At 48.4% G+C, this 24,521-nt stretch overlaps 1 protein-coding gene across 1 annotated transcript in view; it reads right to left on the bottom strand.

Annotated features, from left to right (window-relative positions):
* Positions 1 to 428: 428 nt before the first annotated feature.
* Positions 429 to 24,521, bottom strand: part of LOC140424768 (uncharacterized) — a 34,966-nt gene continuing 10,873 nt past the window's right edge. Inside the window, exon 3 of the mRNA XM_072508155.1 lies at positions 429 to 6,277. Coding sequence (XP_072364256.1) covers positions 5,676 to 6,277 — 602 coding nt within the window. The 3' untranslated portion in view covers positions 429 to 5,675. The remainder of the gene's footprint in view (positions 6,278 to 24,521) is intronic.

The following is a 24,521-nucleotide window of genomic DNA, read 5'->3' as shown; positions in this document are numbered from 1 at the left end:
GCCATACTTGTGGACTGAGCAAAAATGTCCTGCAAAGTGGTCACCCAGTCTGCGTTTACTTCCCCAATGTGGAGGTAATGCATTTTGGAAGGTCTTAAGTAATGCATTTTGGAAGGTCTAATGCAGGTAGGGAATATACAGTGAATGGTAGAACCCTCAAGAGTATTGAAAGTCAAATAGATCTAGGAGTACAGGTCCACAGGTCATTGAAAGGGGCAACACAGGTGGAGAAGGTAGTCAAGAAGGCATACGGCATGCTTGCCTTCATTGGCCGGGGCATTGAGTATAAGAATTGGCAAGTCATGTTGCAGCTGTATAGAACCTTAGTTAGGCCACACTTGGAGTATAGTGTTCAATTCTGGTCGCCACACTACCAGAAGGATGTGGAGGCTTTAGAGAGGGTGCAGAAGAGATTTACCAGAATGTTGCCTGGTATGGAGGGCATTAGCTATGAGGAGCGGTTGAATAAACTCGGTTTGTTCTCACTGGAACGAAGGAGGTTGAGGGGCGACCTGATAGAGGTATATAAAATTATGAGGGGCATAGACAGAGTGGATAGTCAGAGGCTTTTCCCCAGGGTAGAGGGGTCAATTACTAGGGGGCATAGGTTTAAGGTGAGAGGGGCAAGGTTTAGAGTAGATGTACGAGGCAAGTTTTTTACGCAGAGGGTAGTGGGTGCCTGGAACTCGCTACCGGAGGAGGTAGTGGAAGCAGGGACGATAGGGACATTTAAGGGGCATCTTGACAAATATATGAATAGGATGGGAATAGAAGGATACGGACCCAGGAAGTGTAGAAGATTGTAGTTTAGTCGGGCAGCATGGTCGGCACGGGCTTGGAGGGCCGAAGGGCCTGTTCCTGTGCTGTACATTTCTTTGTTCTTTGTTGTTTGAGACCGCATTTAGTCTACAAAATTATGAGGGGCATAGACAAAGTGGATAGTCAGAGGCTTTTCCTCAGGGTAGAGGGGTCAATTACTAGGGGGCATAGGTTTAAGGTGAGAGGGGCAAGGTTTAGAGTAGATGTACGAGACAAGTTTTTTACACATAGGGTAGTGGGTGCCTGGAACCCGCTACCGGAGGAGGTGGTGGAAGCAGGGACGATAGTGACATTTAAGGGGCATCTTGACAAATACATGAATAGGATGGGAATAGAGGGATACGGACCCAGGAAGTGTAGACGATTGTAGTTTAGTCGGGCAGCATGGTCGGCACGGGCTTGGAGGGCCGAAGGGCCTGTTCCTGTACTGTACATTTCTTTGTTCTTTGTTGGAAGCAGCAAATACAAATTGAAGGAAGTGCAAATGAAACGCTGCTTAAACTGAAAAGAGTATCTGGGGCCTTGAACGGTGAGGAGGTAAAGGGGCAGGTGTTTCACCTTTTGTGATTGCAAGGAAAGGTGCAGTGGAAAGGGTTGGGAAGTTGGGGAGTGGATGGCCTCACGTTTCACCCCATTCTGCATTCGAAGGGCCATCCGCCGCCATTTCCGCCAGCTCCAGCACGATGCTCCCACGAAACACGTCTTCCCCTAACCCTTCCCCCGTCAGCAATCCAAAGGGACCGCTCCCTCCATGACACCCTGGCCTACTCATCCATCACGCGAGGGCCCAAACATTCCTTTTAGGTTGAGCAGTGTTTCACTTGCATGTCCATCAATTTGGTTTACTGTATTCGCTGCTCACAATGCGGTCTTCTCCACATTGGGGAGATTAAATGCAGACTGGGTGACCACTTTGAGGAACACCTTCGCTCAGTCTGTAAGCGTGACCCCAACCTTCCTGTTGCACACTATCTTAGCTCAGCATCTTGCTGTCATGCCCACGTGCCCGTCCTTGGCCTGCTGCAATGCTCCAGTGAAGCCTGGCACAAGCTGGAGGAGCAGCATCCTACCTTCCAGTTGGGCACGTTGCATCCCTCAGGACTCAACATGGAGTTGAGCAACTTTAGATTTTGACCTTCCCATCTTAAACCCTCTTTATTTTAAATATTCCAAACATGTATTACCAAATGCAAAGCCCCTCCTCCCCCTCTCACACCAGGCCATCTGTCCTTTGTTCTTAAAGTTGCTGCGTTTTGTCGCAGTTTCTCCAGCTCTAACACATTCTCCCTCCATTGGGTTCTGAGGAAGAGTCAAAGGACTCGAAACGTTAACTCTGTTTCTCTCTCCATGGCTGCTAATAGATGCTGGCAGGCCTGCTGAGAATTTCCAGCGTTCTCTGTTCTTGCTGGAAAAGCTGGGTTTGTTATTCTTGGAGAAGAGGTTGAGAGGAGATTTGATAGAGGTATTCAAAACCATGAAGGATCTGGAAAGAGGAGGTAGGGAAAAACTGTTCCCACTGGTGGAAGGGTAGCACACAAGGCAGATTTATGGTCATTAGAAAAGGAGATATAAGGAGAAACTTTACACTGCAACTGTGGTGAAGAATCAGAATGCGCTGCCTGAAAATGTTGTGGAGGCACGTTCCATTGAGGCATTCAAGAAGGTATTCGGGGCGTGATTCTCCGACCCCCCCACCGGGTCGGAGAATCGCCGGGGGCTGGCGTGAATCCCGCCCCCGCCGTGTTCTTAATTCTCCGCCACCAGAGATTTGGCGGGGGTGGGAAATGCGCCGCGCCGGTTGGCGGGGGAGCGAATCGCGCCACGCCGGTTGGCGGGCCCACGTTCGGCGATTCTCCGGCCCGTGATGGGCTGAAGTCCCGCCGCTGTCAACCCTCTCTCGCCAGCGTGGATTAAACCACCTTTTGAACGGCGGGACAAGGCGGCGCGGGCGGGTTCCGGGGTCCTGGGGGGGGGGGGGGGCGTGGGGTGATCTGGCCCCGGGGAGTGACCCCACGGTGGCCTGGCCCGCGATCGGGGCCCAGCAATCCGCAGGCGGGCCTGTGCCGTGATGGCACTCTTCTTCTTCCGCCTTCGCCATGGTCTTCACTATGGCGGAGGCAGAAGAGACACCCTCCCCTGCGCATGCGCGGGGATGACGTCAGCAGCCGCTGACGCTCCCACGCATGCGTCGCCCAGCAAGGACCTTTCGGCGCCAGCTGGCGTGGCGCCAAAGGCCTTTCCCGCCAGCCGGCGGAGCGGAAACCACTCCGGCGCGGGCCTAGCCCCTCAAGACTTGGCCCCTAAAGGTGCGGAGACGTCCGCACCTTTGGGGCGGCGTGACGCCGGAGTGGTTCCCGCCACTCCATTACACCAGAACCCCCCCCACCCCGCAGGGTAGGGGAGAATCCCGCCCTAGATTATTATATGTAAAGGAAGAATATGCGGGATTATGGGGAGGAGATGGCGGAACGGAGTTAGGTGCATTGTCCATTCAGAGAGCTGCCACAGACATGATGAGCTGAATGACCTCTTTCAATGCTGTAAAATACTGTCCTTCTGTAAAGTTCCCTCAAACAGCAATTTGTTTTTTACTGGTGTTGATTATGAGATATGATCAGAAACTGAACTGGACTAGTCATATAAATACTGTGCCTACGCAGGTCAAAGGCTAGGAATCCTGTGGCGAGTAACTCACCTCCTGACCCCCCCCCCCAAAGCCTGTTCACCATCTACGAGACACAAGTGAGGAGTGAAATGGAATACTCTCCATTTGCCTGGATGAGTGCAGCTCCAACAACACTCAAGACGCTCAACACCATCCAGGACAAAGCAGCCCGCCTGATTGCTCCCCCTTCCACAAACATTCAATCCCTCCACCACCGACAAACAGCGGCAGCCGTGTGTATCATCTACAAGATGCACTGCAGGAACTCACCAAGGTTCCTTAGACAGCACCTTCCAAACCCATGACCACTACCAGCTAGAAGGACAAGGGCAACAGATACCTTGGAACCCCACCATCTGGAGGTTCCCCTACATGTCACTCATCACCCTGACTTGGAAATAAATCACTGTTCCTTCACTGTTGCTGGGGTAATATCCTGGAACTCCCTCCCTAACAGCACAGTGGGTGTACCTACACCTCAGGCCCTGCAGCTGTTCAAGCTGGCAGCTCACCACCACCTTCTGAAAGGCAACGAGGGATGGGCAATAAATGCCGGTCTAACCAGCGACGCCCACATCCCATAAATGAATAAAAGAAAATGAAAGAACTTCCTGCTTTTCTTGAAATATTGGGATTGTTTACATTTACCTGAGTAAATAAAATAGGGCCTCAGGTATACATATGTGCAGGAAGCATAATGCTCCTACTTAATGCTTTTGTATGGGACTTCTTCCATCACAATGTTAACTGAGGCTTTAAACAAGAGAAGACCCCTGTTAAAATAGTGAAGGTTCATATATCCTAGCATCCCATGGCACAATTTTAATAATAATAATAATAATAGCTTATTGTCACAAGTAGGCTTCAATGAAGTTACTGTGAAAAGCCCCTAGTCACCACATTCTAGCGCCTGTTTGGGTAGGCCGGTACGGGAATTGACCCTGCGCTGCTGGCCTTGTTCTGCCTTACAAGCCAGCTGTTTAAACGGTTTTAATCCAAGCTCCAAATATAATTTGAACTGGCCTCGCCTTGGTGGATATGTTTCACTGACTTTTGACCAGATAATTGATTCGTATAAAAGCAAAGGTCTATGGGTGCTGTAAATCTAAAATAAAAACAGAAAATACAGGAAAAACGCAACAGGTCTGGCAGTGTCTGTAGAAAGAGAAACAGAGTTAATGTTTCAAGTCCATGTAACTTCTTCAGAGAAGAGTCAAAACATTAGCTCTGTTTCTCTTCCCACAGACGCTGCCAGACCTGCTGAGTATTTTCAGCATTTTCTGTTTTCATTGCATTGAATAGGGTGTTTTACATTATGCTTTACCTGGTTGGGTAGGAAATTGTAGAAGCTTAATTCTTTCCCTGCAAACTAGACCCTGACTAAAGCAAGGCAGTCGAGAAATAGCAAGTGAGTGTAAAAGAATACAACAGAGGTGATATTCTGCAAAATGCAACAAACATGGTGGGCGGGATTCTCTGGTCATCCAGCCGCGTATTCCTGGTCGGCACGCCCTCGCAAGCAGCGGGATTCTCTGTTCCTGCCACATGCCAATGGGAATTCCCATTGTGGCCACACCACGCTGCTGGGAAACCCGTGGGCGGATCCCGACGGAGAATCCAGCCCGATACGTTTATAGCATTATCTAATTTACATACATTTAACAATTATTTGAAAACTAGTGATCTCACGTAGTCATGGAATAAATCAAAATGCTAAATATTCACTTATTCACTACAATGCTAATCTAGGGCGAAATTCTCCATCCCGCCACGCCACATTTCTGCCCCGACCCGCCGGCGGGAGTCTCCGTTACACCGGCCGGTCAATGGGGTTTCCCATTGTGGGGCAGCCCCACGCCGTCGGGAAACCCTCGGGCGCCGGCAAAACGGAGACTCCCGCCGGCGGAGAATGACGCCCCTGTTGTACATGATCAACTTGGGTAAACCTGCAATGCACCACTTGATTAGTGTCATTGCACCACTGGGTTGAATCTGCCACCTTGGCAGACTATCTTAAGGAGCTTTTTGAAAAATATATAATTCTTCCAACACAGGTTTTCCGAAAGAAACAGAAGCAGAAAGTTAAATTCTCAAATTGGAGCGAGCTGTTCCTTTCATTCATAATTGCAATTGTGTGGACAGATAACATGGTTTGTGGGGCAATCACAATTATTCTTATGGTCGAGATGTCTTAATACTTGGCATATAAACCAAGGCTCTTGGCAGTGTCAGACTTCCTTGGAGTTTTCATCTGAGGGAATGGGTAATAATCCCCTCTTGTGGCGACGGGTGCGATTTTAGTGAGAAGCCCATTTTTGCTTGCCCATATGTTTGATCTCTCATTTGGAAATGAAAATCTTTTATTGATCTTAGGTATGCAGTGATTATGGTTGGTAAAAGAGTGAATTGCCTTTAATTCCTTGGGTTTGCAGGCTACATGGGTTGTTGCTTCACCATTGGCTCTTTTATAGTTACATGACTCTATTATACCTTTGGTGAGAGGAACGTTTTGTCTCATTGAACCTAGTTGTTGATTTCGATCAACAAGCTCCTTGCTTTCCTGCAAGTGACTCTTTTGACCCACATTCTGCATCTGCACCACACGATGGATATCTAGATGTGTGCGCCAAGGAGTTTCACCTTCCTGGGTGTAATCTTTGTTTGGAAAGTCAAGCGTGACATTGTTAACAGGAAGCCGTTCTTCAAATGCCTTTGGTTTTCTTACTGTGCAGTTGACTGACACAGTTTTGACTTGGAGCTTGAAGAAATCCCCCTCTGCATGTTTACTTTTACCTGCAATTCAAAGAAAATTTGAAACACATTTTTATTCATGATTTTAACATTTACTGAAAACCAATTGTTCATGAATAACCATGAATCCTTACTAATAGTGGCATTATCATTACTGACTACACATTAAATCACAAGTTAATGGAACACAATTACTGAAGAAAGTGGTTTGCACAAACTAAGGAATTTGGTTAGACCCTGGACATGGGATGAAAGTACCTTCTTAGTTTAAGGGTTCTCTCTATAATAGTTCAGGCATTTTTCAATAAATTTATGATGTTTAAATTGATTCACATGGAGTAAATTGCCAGGAACATGCAAGGATGTGGAATAAGTACATTAGCTGGGGGCAAGAAGCAGGCAAAATAATGACTAGAGTTGTGCTTCTCGTGCAAGATTGGTTTGAGATCATGCCCATTCTTTCAAATAAATTTCAGACCTGTAAAGATAGAACGATTTTTATTCATTGAGCGTAACAGGAGTCTGAGCAAAAATAGGTAAGGAAGTTACCATCAGGGACAATGATAAAGGTGTGTCGCAGCAGTAAAATTGACGGCCACACTATGCGTGCCAACACCCTACCTCAATTTTACATGAGACATTTCTGTGAGGATGGTGGGGAGTGTGAGCCTGTGAATGCATCTACACTCCTGTGAACACATCTACACTCCTGTGACCATGTGTACACTCCTGTGAACATGTCTACATTCCTGTGAACACGTCTATACGCATGTGAATGCATTTACACTCCCGTGAACACATCTACACTCCTGTGACCATGTGTACACTCCTGTGAACATGTCTACATTCCTGTGAACACGTCTATACTCATGTGAATGCATTTACACTCCTGTGAACACATCTATACTCCTGTGAACACATCAACACACTTGTGAACACATTTATACTCCTGTGAATGCATCTACACTCCTATGAACATGTCTGTACTCCTGTGAGCGTGTCTACATTCCTGTGAACATGCCTATATTCCTGCGAACACGTCTACGCTTCTGTGAACACATTTACACTCCTGTGAACGTGTTTATACTCCTGTGAACACGTCTATATTCCTGTGAACGCACCTGCACTCCTCTGAACACATTTACACTCATGTGAACGTGTTTATACTCCTGTGAACATGTCTACATTCCTGTGAACATGTCTACACTCCTGTGAACGTGTCTATACTCCTGTGAACATGTCTACACTCCTGTGAACACGTCTATACTCCTACGAACACGTCTCCACGCCTGTGAATGAGTTTACACCCCTGTGAACTGTCATAATATACACACAAGTATATGATGGTGCAGAGACAGACACTGACTGACACACTGAAAGACCAATCAACGCACAGAACAGAGCAGCCAATCACCAGACAGGACACGGCCCTATCTAGCCAGAGGGCACTAGTCTTCCCGCTCATTCGGGATGCAGCCTCTGAGACAGCCAGAGCCCGTGATCAGTAACACGAACATCTACCATGTGGTAGCAGTATAGTCTGGTCAGGTTAGCCTCAGGTCTCCAGTCAACCTAACATAGTGTCAACCCACAGTGCAAGTATGTTTAACAGCTCATAGCTAAATAAAATAGAGTTGTACTTCTACAAGTGTTGGTAGCCTGTCTCTCTCACTGCTCTGGTAAACGCAGTCCTCGCAGACCCAGCATACCCAACACATCATGGTACCAGTACGTGATGTTAGAGTTTGATGGACCTACCCTGAAATAATCTGTCTTCGACCAGCGATCAGCCATCCGGCAGTATGGACAAGCGTCCGCCCTCCCCCACCGCTCCGCATCACCGGCAACCTCGGTGCGAACTGGAAGATTCTTAAACAAAAGTTTCAACTGTACCTCGAAGCTCCCGACCTGGAAGCTGCCTCAGATGCCAGAAAGGTTGCTCTCTTTCTCTCCACGGCCGGGGACCACGCCATCCATATTTTCAACTCCCTCACATTCGCTGAAGGTGAGGACAAGTCCAAGTTCAAGACAGTCCTGCTCAAATTCGACAGCCACTGTGACATCGAAGTCAACAAAAGTTTTGAACGCTTCGTCTTTCAACAGCGTCTGCAGAGTAAGGACGAACCTTTTCAATCTTTCCTCACCCACCTTCGCATCCTCGCACAATCCTGAAATTACAGCTCCACCTCCGACTCAATGATCCGCTACCAGATCGTTTTCGGTGTGCACTCGGACCCCCTACGCCAGCAGCTTTTCAAAGTTAAACAGCTCACTCTCGCTATAGCCATCGGAACCTGCGTTCTGCATGAGCACGGCACTAACCGATACTCGCACATTCAAGCGGCAGAGGCGGCGCGGCAAGGCCCCCACGAAGCAGAGCGGGTGCAGGCTGTAAATCAGCTCCAGGGTCTGAGCCTGGATGAGGGCGGCCATTTTGCGTGCTTTTCCCGGGCTCCCGCGCATGCGCGCAACGACCGAGGGGACAGCGGAGGCCGAAGACCGAACTGCGCAGGCACGCACTACGTACGACCGCACCGCGCATGCGCAGTGGCGCACTGAGCGTTCTGACGTCACGACGTGCGACAACTGTGGCTCCTCCCACTTAAAGCGGCAATGTCCAGCGAAATCTCAGCGCTGTCTCCAGTGTGGCAAGCTTGGCCACTACCCAGCCCTGTGCAGGTCTGCTCAAGCACCCACCAGCAGGGACCCACCGTCGCTCCCACCAGCAGGGACGTCCAAACCGAACAACAACCGGTCACCGATTCCGACTCCGACATGGTTCCAGACCCTGACACCGAGGATCTCAAAGCCCCATTCCGGGTGGGCATCATCACCAAGCACACGGTGCTTCAAAAGACAAAGGCCAAGCCCTTCCCCGTGATGAGCATTGATCCGGGCGATGAGTGGTGTGCCACCCTCATGGTCAACAAATCTTGCATCCGATTCAGGCTGGACACCGGCGCTTCAGCCAACCTCATTGCGCGGTCTGACCTGGGCAGCCTCCACGTTAAGCCGACCATCCTTCCATCCGCCTGCCAGCTTCTCGACTGCAATGGCAATGCCATTGCTGCCAGCGGCTCATGCCAGCTTGTGTGTCGCACCGTTCCTTAAAGGCCACCCTGCCCTTCGAGATTGTAGGGGCCACTAAAGCTTCCCTGCTCGGTGCTCAGGCATGCAAGATCCTAAACCTCGTCCAAAGGGTTCACTCCATGTCACCCGACGAGGCTTCAGCATCACCGGACGCCGACTTTCAAACACAACTGAAGAACATCATCACTCGATACCACAGCGTTTTCAAGGGCATGGACACACTCCCACACGTACAAAATTATTTTAAAACCAAATGCCACGCCTGTGGTTCATGCACCTCGCCGGGTACCGGTGCCCCTCAAGGACCGCCTCAAGCTGCAGCTGCAGGACCTCCAGGACCAGGGCGTCATATCTAAAGTAACAGAACCAACCGACTGGGTCAGCTCCATGGTGTGTGTTAAGAAACCATCCGGAGAACTACGCATCTGCACCGACCCCAAAGATCTGAACCGCAACATCATGAGGGAACACTACCCTATCCCAAAGCGCGAAGAACTCACCTGCGAAATGGCTCGCGCCAAATTTTTCACAAAGCTGGAGGCATCCAAGGGGTTCTGGCAGATACAACTTGACGCATCCAGTCGGAAGCTCTGCACCTTTAACACCCATTTGGCCGGTTTTGTTGTAACCGGATGCCGTTTGGCATCATCTCAGCCTCGGAGGTGTTCCACCGAATAATGGAACAGATGATGGAGGGCATCGAAGGGGTGCGGGTATATGTAGACGACATCATCGTCTGGTCTACCACCCCGCAGGAACACATTGATCGCCTCCAACGCGTCTTCCGGAGAATCCATGAACATGGCCTCCATCTCAACAGAGATAAATGCTCCTTTGGTCAAACAGAACTAAAATTCCTCGGCGACCACATATCACAGTTCGGTGTGCAGTCAGATGCAGACAAGGTGTCGGCAATCAATGCCATGAAGACACCGGAGGACAAGAAGGCGGTCCTCCACTTCCTGGGCATGGTCAACTTCCTGGGGAAGTTCATCCCCAACCTCGCATCCCACACCACGGCGCTCCGCAATCTGGTGAAGAAGACAACTGAATTCCAATGGCTCCCCGCCCATGAGCAAGAGTGGCGTGAACTCAGGGCGAAACTCACCAAAGCCCCGTTATTGGCATTCTTCGACCCTGCCAAGGAGACGAAGATCTCCACTGATGCGAGCCAGTCCGGCATTGGAGCAGTGCTCCTCCAACGCGACGATGCCTCCTCATGGGCTCCAGTCGCATACGCATCGCGTGCAATGACGCCCACCGAGCAACGCTATGCGCAAATCGAAAAAGAGTGCCTGGGCCTCCTCACGGGAATTGGTAAATTCCACGACTACGTCTATGGACTCCCCAAATTTACGGTCGAAACAGACCACAGGCCACTGGTCAACATTATACAGAAGGACCTTAACGATATGACGCCGCGCCTGCAACGCATCCTCCTTAAACTCAGGTAGTATGACTTCAAACTGGTCTACACCCCGGGTAAGGAGCTCATCGTCGCCGATGCACTCTCCCGTTCTGTCACTACGCCCTGCGAGCCGTCGGGCTTCATGTGCCAAATTGATGCTCATGTTGTGTTCTGCGCATCTAACTTGTCCGCCACGGACGAACGACTCATCCAGATTCGTCGTGAAACAGCCAATGATCCTTTGCTCCAACGCGTCATGCGCCATCTTACAGACGGATGGTCCAAGGGCCAATGCCCGCAATTCTACAACATCAAAGACGACCTGGCAGTGGTAGATGGAATTCTGCTAAAGTTGGACAGGATCGTCATCCCGCACAGTATGCGGGAGCTCGTCTTTGAGCAGCTCCATGAGGGTCACCTGCGGGTGGAGAAGTGCCGACGGCGGGCCCGTGAGGCAGTGCACTGGCCTGGCATCAACCATGACATCGCCAACACCGTTCTCAACTGCCCGACATGCCAATGGTTCCAGCCAGCTCAGCCAAAAGAGACCTTGCAGCCACATGAACTGGTGTTGTCCCCCTGGACCAAGGTTGGCATTGATCTTGTCCATGCACTAGGCCGGGACTATGTCCTCATAGTGGACTACTTCTCTAATTACCTAGAGGTAGTTAGGCTGCATGACTTCACGTCAACAGCGGTCATCCGTGCGTGCAAGGAGACTTTTGCTCGCCATGGCATCCCACTCATGGTCATGTCCGATAATGGCCCGTGTTTTGTTAGTCAGGAGTGGTTCAACTTTGCCCGGCGGTATAATTTGCACGTCACCTCAAGTCCCCACTACCCCCAGTCGAATGGCAAAGCTGAGAAGGGGGTACACGTTGTCAAACGACTCCTGTGCAAAGCGGCCGATGCGAGATCAGACTTTTACCTCGCACTACTTGCCTACAGGTCAACTCCATTGTCCACTGGCCTGTCACCAGCTCAATTGTTAATGAACCGCACATTACGAACGACGGTGCCTGTAATACACGCCCCTGACTTGGACAACTTTCCGGTCCTGCGTCGAATGCAACTGTCTCGGGCCCAACACAAGTCGGCGTACGACGCCCCCCCACAGATCTCCCTGCCCTTGTTCCTGATGACCAGGTTCGTGTACAACTTCCTGAAGGTGGCTGGTCTGCCGCCGCGGTGGGAGTCAAGCAAGTGGCCCCCAGGTCGTTCCTGGTTCGTATGCAGGATGGCTCTCTTCTTCGCTGAAATAGGCGGGCACTGCGGCTCCTTCCACGCTCGCCGCCAGATCGTGATGCCCTGCCTCGCCCTCAGGACAGGCCCGTCCAAGAGCTCACAGATCTGCCTCTTCTGTTGCCACCCTCTGCGACTGATACAGTCCCGCCCGTTCCAGAGCAGGCGGCCCCTGACCCACCCTTGCGGCGGTCAACCAGAATTCGTCGCCCACCACAGAGACTGAATTTATGAACTGCCTGAATTTATGAACTCTCTAAACTCATGGACTGATTGTTTCGTTACCCTGGTTATTTGTTCGCTAGTTTGTACATACTGTTATTCATGTCCCGTGTTTTGTTACATACAGTCTATCTGCACTAGACACCTTCCCATGTAAATATGTTAGAATTTTTGTATATAGTCCTGTAAATATGCTCACATATTCTCCACATAGTCAGGAACATTCACATACCACACTATTTATTGCCACGTACACATATTTATTTTTCAAAAAGGGGGAGATGTCATAATATACACACACGTATATGATGATGCAGAGACAGACACTGACACACTGAAAGACCAATCAACACACAGAACGCAGCAGCCAATCACCAGACAGGACACGGCCACTATATAGCCAGAGGGCACTAGTCTTCCCGCTCATTCGGGATGCAGCCTCTGAGACAGCCAGAGCCTGTGATCAGTAACACGAACATCTACCATGTGCTAGCAGTATAGTCTGGTCAGGTTAGCCTCGGTCACCAGTCAACCTAACATAATGTCAACCCACAGTGCAAGTATGTTTAACAGCTCATAGCTAAATAAAATAGAGTTGTACGTCTACAAGTGTTGGTAGCCTGTCTCTCTCACTGCTCTGGTAAACGCAGTCCTCACAGACCCAGCATACCCAACACATCATGAACATGTCTACACTCCTGTGAACATGTCTATACTCCTGTGAACATTCTACAAACATGTCTACACTCCTGTGAACTAGTCTGCACTCCTGTGAACACGTCTGCACTCCTGTGAACATGTCAGCATGTCCATGAATATGTCAGCATTCCTGTGAACGCATCTGCACACCTGTGAACACGTCTACGCTCCTGTGAACAGCTCTACACTCCTGTGAATGCATTGGAAACGGTTGCTGTGTCCTCAGAAAAGCCATTGAAGAGAAGGAGCAGCAGTCTGCACAGAAAGGCAGACAATCGGGCATCAGGAGGCCAGAGTGGGGGGACAACCGGCACAAAGGAGACATCAGCCTGAGCACTATTCACTTTGAAATTAAAAAGTGACTCTCTGTCCCTAAAACCTGGCCTCTCAGGGAATCACGACATAAGGGGAGCGGAAAGTGGAGTTAAGGCTGATGATCAACTATGATTGTATTGAATGGTGCAGCAGGCTCGAGTGTGCTGTCGGATCCACCTCTGCTCTTTCTTATGTTATACAAAGAACAAAGAAATATACAGCCCGGGAACAGGCCCTTCGGCCCTCCAAGCCCGTGCCGACCATGCTGCCCGACTAAACTACAATCTTCTACACTTCCTGGGTCCGTATCCCTCTATTCCCATCCTATTCATGTATTTGTCAAGATGCCCCTTAAATGTCACTATCGTCCCTGCTTCCACCACCTCCTCTGGTGACGAGTTCCAGGCACCCACTACCCTCTGCGTAAAAAACTTGCCTCGTACATCTACTCTAAACCTTGCCCCTCTCACCTTAAACCTATGCCCCCTAGTAATTGACTCCTCTACCCCGGGGAAAAGCCTCTGACTATCCACTCTGTCTATGCCCCTCATAATTTTGTAGACCTCTATCAGGTCGCCCCTCAACCTCCTTCGTTCCAGTGAGAACAAACCGAGTTTATTCAACCGCTCCTCATAGCTAATGCCCTCAATACCAGGCAACATTCTCGGAAATCACTTCTGCACCCTCTCTAAAGCCTCCACATCCTTTTGGTAGAGTGGCGACCAGAATTGAACACTGTACTCCAAGTGTGGCCTAACTAAGATTCTATACAGCTGCAACATGACTTGCCAATTCTTATACTCAATGCCCCGGCCAATGAAGGCAAGCATGCCGTATGCCTTCTTGACTACCTTCTCCACCTGTGTTGCCCCTTTCAGTGACCTGTGGACATGTACTCCTAGATCTCTTTGACTTTCAATACTCTTGAGGGTTCTACCATTCACTGTATATTCCCTACCTGCATTAGACCTTCCAAGATGCATTACCTCACATTTGTCCAGATTAAACTCCATCTGCCATCTCTCCGCCCAAGTCTCCAAACAATCTAAATCCTGCTGTATCCTCTGACAGTCCTCATCGCTATCCGCAATTCCACCAACCTTTGTGTCGTCTGCAAACTTACTAATCAGACCAGTTACATTTTCCTCCAAGTCATTTATATATACTACAAACAGCAAAGGTCCCAGCACTGATCCCTGTGGAACACCACTGGCCACAGCCCTCCAATTAGAAAAGCATCCTTCCATTGCTACTCTCTGCCTTCTATGACCTAGCCAGTTCTGTATCCACCTTGCCAGCTCACCCCTGATCCTGTGTGACTTCACCTTTTGTACTAGTCTACCATGAGGGACCTTGTCAAAGGCCTTACTGAAGTCCATATAGACAACATCCACTGCCCTACCTGCATCAATCATCTTAGTGACCTCCTCGAAAAACTCTATCAAGTTAGTGAGACACGACCTCCCCTTCACAAAACCATGCTGCCTCTCACTAATACGTCCATTTGCTTCCAAATGGGAGTAGATCCTGTCTCGAAGAATTCTCTCCAGTAATTTCCCTACCACTGAAGTAAGGCTCACCGGCCTGTAGTTCCCTGGATTATCCTTGCTACCCTTCTTAAACAGAGGAACAACATTGGCTATTCTCCAGTCCTCCGGGACATCACCTGAAGACAGTGAGGATCCAAAGATTTCTGTCAAGGCCTCAGCAATTTCCTCTCCAGCCTCCTTCAGTATTCTGGGGTAGATCCTATCAGGCCCTGGGGACTTATCTACCTTAATATTTTTTAAGACACCCAACACCTCGTCTTTTTGGATCACAATGTGACCCAGGCTATCTACACACCCTTCTCCAGACTCAACATCTACCAATTTCTTCTCTTTGGTGAATACTGATGCAAAGTATTCATTTAGTACCTCGCCCATTTCCTCTGGCTCCACACATAGATTCCCTTGCCTATCCTTCAGTGGGCCAACCCTTTCCCTGACTACCCTCTTGCTTTTTATGTACGTGTAAAAAGCCTTGGGATTTTCCTTAACCCTATTTGCCAATGACTTTTCGTGACCCCTTCTAGCCCTCCTGACTCCTTGCTTAAGTTCCTTCCTACTTTCCTTATATTCCACACAGGCTTCGTCTGTTCCCAGCCTTTTAGCCCTGACAAATGCCTCCTTTTTCTTTTTGACGAGGCCTACAATATCTCTCGTTATCCAAGGTTCCCGAAAATTGCTGTATTTATCCTCCTTCCTGACAGGAACATGCTGGTCCTGAATTCCTTTCAACTGACACTTGAAAGCCTCCCACATGTCAGATGTTGATTTGCCCTCAAACATCCGCCTCCAATCTAGGTTCTTCAGTTCCCACCTAATATTGTTATAATTAGCCTTCCCCCAATTTACCACATTCACCCTAGGACCACACTTATCCTTGTCCACCAGCACTTTAAAACTTAATGAATTGTTATATGTTCAGTTTATATTCAATAAAACCAATAATAATCCGTGACCTGCATGCAATGCTCCAGGATTCACACTAGCTCTCAAGTTAATTAATGGAGTGATTAATAATAGTGTGGGTACAGTATTATTGATTTTCAATTCAATCTGATGTCATCCTCCTATGTGTGCGGCAAGCCACAAAATGATGCAAAAGTCATCTGCTGGATGTCCACTGACTAAACATATGCTGGGTAACCTGATAAACTGAGAATGCTCTGGGACGCATAATGCACTGTGTGGGTTTGCATTGGGTTATTCAATGACCTCACCGAGCGTGCACTGAGCTACACGAAGACATTACTTAAATGCACTGGGTTACATGATGAGTATGCCAGTAACATGATTCTCATTTCCACAAGAGGTGAGCTATTATGCATCTATTCTAACTGCTTATTTATGCTCAGTTAAGTGAATGGGCTAGGGTCTGGCAGATGGAATGAAATGTTGACAAATGTGAGATTATCCATTTTGGTAGGAATAACAGCAAAAGAGATTATTATTTAATTGATAACATATTAAAACATGCTGCTGTGCAGAGAGACCTGGGTGTGCTAGTGCATGAGTCGCAAAAAGTTGGTTTACAGGTGCAACAGGTGATTAAGAAGGCAAATGGAGTTTTGTCCTTCATTGCTAGAGGGATGGAGTTTAAGACTAGAGAGGTTATGCTGCAATTGTATAAGGTGTTAGTGAGGCCACACCTGGAGTATTGTGTTCAGTTTTGGTCTCCTTACCTGAGAAAGGACCCATTAGCGCTGGAGGGTGCGCAGAGGAGATTCACTAGGTTAATCCCAGAGTTGAGGGGGTTGGATTACGAGGAGAGGTTGAGTAGACTGGAACTGTACTCGTTGGAATTTAGAAGGATGCGGGGGGGATCTTATAGAAACATATAAAATTAGGAAGGGAATAGATAGGATAGATGCGGGCAGGTTGTTTCCACTGGCGGGTGAAAGCAGAACTAGGGGGCATAGCCTCAAAATAAGGGGAAGTAGATTTAGGACTGAGCTTAAGAGGAACTTCTTCACCCAAAGGGTTGTGAATCTATGGAATTCCTTGCCCAGTGAAGCAGTAGAGGCTCCTTCATTAAATGTTTTTAAGATAAAGATAGATATTTTTTTGAAGAATAAAGTGATTAAGGGTTATGGTGTTCGGGCCGGAAAGTGGAGCTGAGTCCACAAAAGATCAGCCATGATCTCATTGAATGGCGGAGCAGGCTCGAGGGGCCAGATGGCCTACTCCTGCTCCTAGTTCTTATGTTCTTATGTTCATCATTTGGAGATGTAAATCATTTGGAAAGCTTCTTTCTAATGTCATCCATGTAAAGTTGCAGCACAGAAATAGACCACTCAGACCAACTGGTCCAGTGCTTATGCTGTGCACAGGCTTCGTCCCATCCTACTTCATCTACTCCATCACCATATCCTTCTGTCTCTTTCAATCTCATGTGTTCATCGAGATTTCTCTTAAATGCATCAATGCTACTCACCTCCAGAAAGTCTTGTTGTGGCAAAGTCTACATTCTAACCACTGTCTTAAGTTTCTCCTGAATCCTCTATTGAACCTTGTAGACTATCTTTTATTTAGATAGTTTTGGGCACAACTTGTTTACATCAACCTCATCGAACCCTCTCATCATGTCCTCTATCATATCCCCTATCGCCTTCTCTTCTGTACACTAAAGAGCTTCGCCTTGTTCAGTATTTCCTGATTAGCGTATTCTCTCGTTCTGGTATAATTCTTGGAAATCTTTTCTACCTACTTTTTTTTTACAGAGCCCAGAGCTGTGCACAATATTCTAAGTAAAAGGACAACTTGTCAGTTCCTGCAGTACAATACATTCCAATCTGTTCATCGTGTCCAAAGTGTAGTGGTTTGAGGGTGTTTTTTTTCTACAAACTACTAATTGTGCCTGTTTACAATGACCACATCCTTAAGGAGTCAGATTCCATTCACTTGGCACATCTGGCATACTCATGGTTTGACTGCACTGAAAGAACTTCCATCAAAGAAAGTAGAACATATTGTACAGTAAAATGGATTGCATTGCAAATATCATTCATTGGTGTAATTCACCAATGCATATAATCCTCCCTCTCATAATATATTGATACTGTAGCTACTGGTTCCAGTATTGATTGATTTTAATTTTATCTCTGCTGTTTGTCTCTGGTTCAACTTTTCCCAGTCAGGAAGAAGAACTCCTCAGGTTGTTGATGGTGCTAGTGGTTGACATTTACAGAACATTTAAATAATGAAACAATGACCAGGATTCCAAGGCCCTGGCTCCCCAGCCAAAATGTCATGGGCAATTCTCACTGGGAAGCCGTGACCTGATTTAACGGCTGTTAGACTGTAAATTGGCTCAGGTCGAGACTGCTGCTGCTATCTTGAAAGAAGCCACACCTCTGAGAGATGCTGGCCACTCAAATAGCCATTAGATCCCCAGTTGCAGTAACGCCACCATGAGCAGTGACCACAGCTAGGATTGCAGCCAGTCCTCCAGCAGGTTGCTCCCTGGAGCCAGGTACAAAGGTGAGTGGGAAGGGCCACCCTCTCCAGCCCGCAATAAGGCTGCCAGTGTTCACATAGTGGCTTTGCCATATAGTGTGGGCACCCCCTCAGTTGGTAAAATACCAGTGGTGGTGGGATGAGCCAATTAAGTGGCTACTAATTGCCCTAATAGCAGGAAGACTGCCCAACGCCTCACTTGCAGTTGGTAAAATATCAGTGGAGGCAGGTAGGCGATGGGAAAAATGCCACCTGGTTTTACATCCCTGCCACCTGCCAGGGCTGGGGTGGTGTAAAATTCCAAATGTGCTTTGGCGCAATACTGGAGTTATGCTCTATCCTTAAAACCTATCTCTTTGACCAACATTTGACCATCTTTCCTAATATCGCCTTAAGTTCCTCGTGCTTAATTTTGCTTTACAGTGTTCCTGTGAAGCTTTTTAAGCCATTTAATTACATTGTAGGTTCTATATTAATGTGAGTTGCAGTTGTGTGGTGTAAAACACATGCGGTGCAAGATTTCCTTCTCTAGGGTATTTCCCGCTGCACTTTTCTATAGTATAAGGGGCGGCACGGTGGTACAGTGATTAGCACTGCCGCCTCACAGCACCAGGGACCTGGGTTCGATTTCGACCTTGGGTGTCTGTCTGTGTGTAGTTTGCACATTCTCCCTGTGTCTGCGTGGGTTTCCTCCGAGTGCTCCAGTTTCCACCCACAGTCCAAAGATGTGCAGGTTAGGTGGATTGGCCATTCTAAACTGCCCCTTAGAGTCTTAGTGTACAGCAGAACATGATACAATGCACTGGTGGATTAATAGCAGTTATACATTCACCACAAGTGTCCAAACATTATTTAGGATTGCTGGGGAGTGGGCCTTGGTAGGGTGCCTTTTAGGAGAGGCGGTGCCGACTCGATGGGCCGAATGGCACTGTAGGAATTCTAAGACTAGGGCTGTCAAATGTGGTTTAAAAACTTCTCAGTGCGGGAGTGCAGTTCTTAAAATATGTCCATTTTAACGGCCAGGAGCAGAGTGTTTGCGCATGTATACATTAGTCCAGAGTTAAAAAACTTCAAGTTGGATCAGCAGGAGCTATGCAAAACACTTCACAGCAATGCTAAAGTTGCAGAACAACCACACCCTTCAAATTAAACTTGTGACTTCTGTTTAAAGTATATCTGGTACAGGCTGTAAATCTAGAGGTCAAAGCCAGCCAGTCTTTCTATTCTGGCATTGAATTATCACAAGGAGTCACCAAAACAAAGGGTTTAATCACAGTGCTTAATATAGAGTCTCCCCTGAAGAAATAGTCACGCCACTTGTATTTCTTTTTAATGTTAACAGTTCAAAAAAAATATGCTTAACTTAGAAGTGCTTATCAAGGTGAAGTAAGTTACTGGTAATGCAAGGGTATTTTCTTCATTACCACTGTTACTACTCTTCATAACTCCTGGGATTGTTAAAAAGGAGCCTATTAATGCAAGTTCTTCCTTTCTTTCCCTAATGGAACTCTTCCCATTCAGCATCAAGCCACACCAGGTCAGTTATTGACAAGTCAGTTGCACAGCAAGGTTCATGTATCCTACCCCAACAATGTGCATCAATCTCCATTGCAAAAGACCCACTTCCTAATGTGGCAGTGTAAACATTTTCCCAAGGGGCTGGTTTCGCACAGTGGGCTAAATCGCTGGCTTGTAGTGCAGAACAATGCAGCAGCGCGGGTTCAATTCCCCTACCAACCTCCCCGAACAGGTGCCGGAATGTGGCGACTAGGGGCTTTTCACAGTAACTTCATTGAAGCCCACTCGTGACAATAAGTGATTATTATTATTTCCGCACCAGCCTTCCTATGGATTGGCTGAGTGAGGTTTTCAACTAGTGCTGAAGTAGGGGTACTTTTGTGATAACCAAATCAATTGGTCAGAATTCCCTTACAACCAGCAGGCAGAGGCGACTTCTATTACATTAGTAAAGCTAGGTATAATTACCTCTGGTTAAACCCACCCTTGCTCCTCAGTGTGTGCTATTGGACTGGATTCCAACAAATATTCCAGAACCGAAAGTCAAATATCTAACCCAATTTACCACCCAATTCTGCATAATAAATGTTGCTTCATTGAGTGGTGATGTTTGTTCAGTTCTGGGCAATTTACTGTTTGATTTAATATTATTTGTTTTTTGTCGCAATAGTTTTAAATTCAAAGGCCAACTTTATTCTGTCGATCTCTGTTGGCTAAAAACTGATCCAAACAAACTTCTCTTCGAACATACAATGCTCAATAGTCGTACTTAAGGTTGGTTAGTGAAGCTCGAGACCCTTGGCTGACTTTGGAAGTTTTCATATACAATACTGTGGCGCTAAAAATAGTTGAGTATGACAGTGATAATCTCACCCATCGTGTCTAGTTTACCCTGGAATTTTAAAAATCTTTTTTTTTAAAGGAATCTAGCATCATTTGGTGCTAGGGTTTTCATTGAGTGGAAACCAATTTAAAAAGGCTGCTTTGCAATCGTTTCAGCGTCTCTAGGTGAGATTTAGTGGCCATGTTAGCCACAGATGCAAATCCTGTAATGACTACTAAATCCCGCGAGAGACCATAAACAAGATTTACACCAACGAGATTTTGGACCGCGATCTTCCTGGGCTCTCCCCATCGACACGAGCAGGAAGGGTGTGAACCTGGCTTGCATGAATCAGAGTCCATTATAATATACTTGGCGTGGTTAACATTGTCATAATATACACCAGTATATCATGGTGCAGACACACACACTGATGGACACACAGTGGGACCAATCAACACACACAACACCGCAGCCAATCACCAGTTAGAGCACACTCACTATATAGACAGAGGGCTCACAGCACAGATCTTCACCATTTGCTGAGTGCATAGACTGGTTAGGACAGGCATAGGTCTTTAGTTTAATCTAACATCGTGTTAACCCACAGTGAAAGTCTGTTCAACAGTTTCTAACTTAATAAAATAGTGTTGTACTATTTTAAGTCTTGGTGGCCTGTATGTGTTCCACGGATCCAGAGCACCCAACACATCATAGTACCAGTACTTGAGGGATGTTAGAACTTCTTAGACCTACCTGCAAGTGATCTGCCTTCCACCAGCATACAGCCATCCTGCAAAATGGACAGCGTCTGCCGTCGCCGCCGCTCCGCATCACCGGTAACCTAGGGGCCAACTGGAAGATATTCAAACAACGCTTCCAGCTCTACCTTGAAGCCACAGACTGGGAAGCTGCCTCAGACACCAGGAAGATCACTCTCTTCCTATCCACGGCCGGGGAACATGCCATCCACATTTTCAATTCTTTCACCTTTGCTGATGGTGAAGATAAATCAAAATTCAACATTTGCAGGGTAAGGATGGACCTTTCCAGTCCTTTCTCACCCACTTCCGCATCCTTGCACAGTCCTGTAATTACGGGCCCACCTCCGACTCCATGATACGCAACCAGATCGTTTTCGGTGTTCAGTCAGACCCCCTATACCAGCTTTACCTCAAGGTAAAGCAGCTCACCCTAGCGATTGCCATCGAGACCTGCGTGCTACACGAACACGCCACTAGTCAGTATTCCCACATCCAAGTGGCTGAAACGGCGCGGCAAGGTCCCCACGAGGCAGAACGGGTCCAAGCAATCGAGCAACTCCAGGGCCTCAGCCTGGATGAGGGTGGCCATTTTGCACGCTTTTCGCAGACTCCCGCGCTTGTGCGCACCAAACGAGGGGACGCGACGTCGGTGAACGTACTGCGCAGGCGCGCACCACGTACGACCGCACCACGCACGTGTGGTGGCGCAGTGAACGTACTGACGCTACAACGTGCGGCAACTGTGGCTCTGCCTACTTAAAGCGGCAATGTCCTGCCAAATCCCGACGATGCCTGCGATGTGGCAAACTTGGCCACAATGCTGCTTTATGCAGATCAGCTCAGCCTGCCAACTATCGTCGCTCCAGCCAGCCCCGCAGGAATGTCCGGGCCATTCAACCCACGATCACCGAGCCCGATTCGGACCTGCTACCCGATATTGACACCGAGGACCTGAAGGCGCCTTTTCGAGTCGGTATCATTACAAAAAACGAAGCAAAGAATCCAGCCTCTATCGGTATACAGCATCGATCCGGACGATGAGTGGTGTGCTACCCTTACGGTCAACCGGTCCCAAATACGATTCCGCCTGGACACCGGTGCCTCCGCCAATCTCATTTTCCAAAGCCTTTGTGTCAAACCAGCCATCCTGCCATCAGCCTGCCAACTATTAGATTATAATGGCAATGCCATTCCTGCCAGCGGCTCATGCCAACTTGAAGTGACGCACAGGTCACACAAAGCCACCCTTCCCTTTGAAATCGTGGGCTCCTCGAAAGCCTCCCTGCTTGGCGCACAGGCATGCAAGCTGTTGAACCTAGTTCAGAGAGTTCAGTCTCTCTCTCCTGCTGACGCGCCTGCCTTTCAGGACACTGACTTCAGGGCGCAGCTCGACGCCATTATCAACCAGCACCACGACGTCTTCGAGGGCATGGGCACGCTCCCGTACACCTACAAGATTTTATTAAAACCGAATGCCACGCCTGTGGTGCACGCACCTCGCAGGGTCCCAGTACCCCTTAAGGACCGCCTCAAACTGCAGGACCTCCAGGACCAAGGAGTGATTTCCAAAGTCACGGAACCGACCGACTGGGTCAGTTCCATGGTATGTGTAAAAAAGCCTTCCGGCGAATTGAGAATTTGCATCGATCTCAAGGATCTAAATCGCAATATTATGAGGGAGCATTATCCAATTCCCAAGCGCGAAGAGCTCACATGTGAGATGGCTTGCGCCAAACTCTTTACCAAATTCGACGTCTCAAAAGGATTCTGGCAAATCCAGCTCGATAAATCCAGCCGTAAGATCTGCACATTTAACACCCCCTTTGGAAGATATTGTTACAACAGGATGCCGTTTGGGATCATCTCTGCATCAGAAGTGTTCCATAGGATTGTGGAACAAATGATGGAAGGTATTGAAGGTGTTCGCGTCTATGCCGATGACATAATCATTTGGTCCACCACCCCGCAGGAGCATGTTAGTCGCCTCCAACGCGTATTCAGACGTATACATGAGCATGGCCTCCGCCTCAACAGGGCCAAATGCTCTTTTGGTCAGACAGAACTTAAGTTCCTCGGGGACCACATCTCCCAATAGGGTGTGCAGCCGGATGCGGACAAGGTAGCTGCCATCACAGCTATGAAAACACCAGAGGACAAGAAGGCGGTCCTCCGATTTCTGGGCATGGTCAATTTTTTAGGGAAACTCATCCCGAACCTCGCCTCTCATACCATGGCTCTCAGGAACCTGGTCAGGAAGACAACAGACTTCCAATGGCTCCCTGCCCATGAGCGCGAATGGAGAGAACTCAAGGCCAAACTGACTACTGCCCCGGTCTTAGCTTTCTTTGATCCAGCAAAGGAGACCAAAATTTCGACCAATGCCAATCAATCCGGCATTGGGGCAGTGCTCCTTCAACGTGATAAGGCCTCATCATGGGCCCCCGTTGCTTATGCGTCACGTGCCATGACCCCCAAGGAGCAGCACTACGCGCAGATAGAAAAGGAGTGCCTGGGCCTACTGACCGGTGTTGTTAAGTTTCACGATTATGTCTACGGATTTCCTCAATTCACCGTCGAGACCGACCATCGCCCGCTGGTCAATATAATACAGAAGGACTTGAACGACATGACGCCTCGCCTCCAACGTATTCTTCTCATGCTCCGGCGATACGGCTTCCAGCTGGCATACACCCCAGGCAAGGACCTCATCATTGCTGACGCTCTCTCCAGGGCAGTCAACACTCCATGTGACCCAGCGGGATTTGTCTGCCAGGTTGACGCCCATGTGGCATTCGCGGCCTCCAATCTACCTGCCTCGGATGAATGCCTCGTCCAAATTCGCCGCGAGACGGCGGCTGACCCCTTGCTACAGCGTGTCATGCACCACCTAACAGACGGGTGGCTCAAGGGCCAATGCCCTCAATTCTATAATGTCAGAGATGATCTGGCGGTAGTAGACGGGGTTCTTCTAACACTGGACCGCATTGTCATCCCGCAGAGCATGCACCAGCTTGTCCTGGAACAACTACACGAGGGCCACCTTGGTGTGGAAAAGAGCTGCCGATGGGCCCGAGAGGCAGTGTACTGGCCCAACATTAATGAGGACATAGCCAACACAGTGCTCAACTGCCCCACTTGTCAGCGCTTCCAGCCGGCCCAACCACGTGAGACCCTGCAGTCCCATGAGTTGGTCACGTCACCATGG

This window comes from Scyliorhinus torazame, chromosome 6, assembly GCF_047496885.1.
Source record: "Scyliorhinus torazame isolate Kashiwa2021f chromosome 6, sScyTor2.1, whole genome shotgun sequence".
Lineage (NCBI taxonomy): Eukaryota > Metazoa > Chordata > Chondrichthyes > Carcharhiniformes > Scyliorhinidae > Scyliorhinus > Scyliorhinus torazame.
The sequence above is the reverse complement of the archived record's forward strand: the minus strand, read 5'-3'. Positions and strand labels throughout refer to the sequence as shown.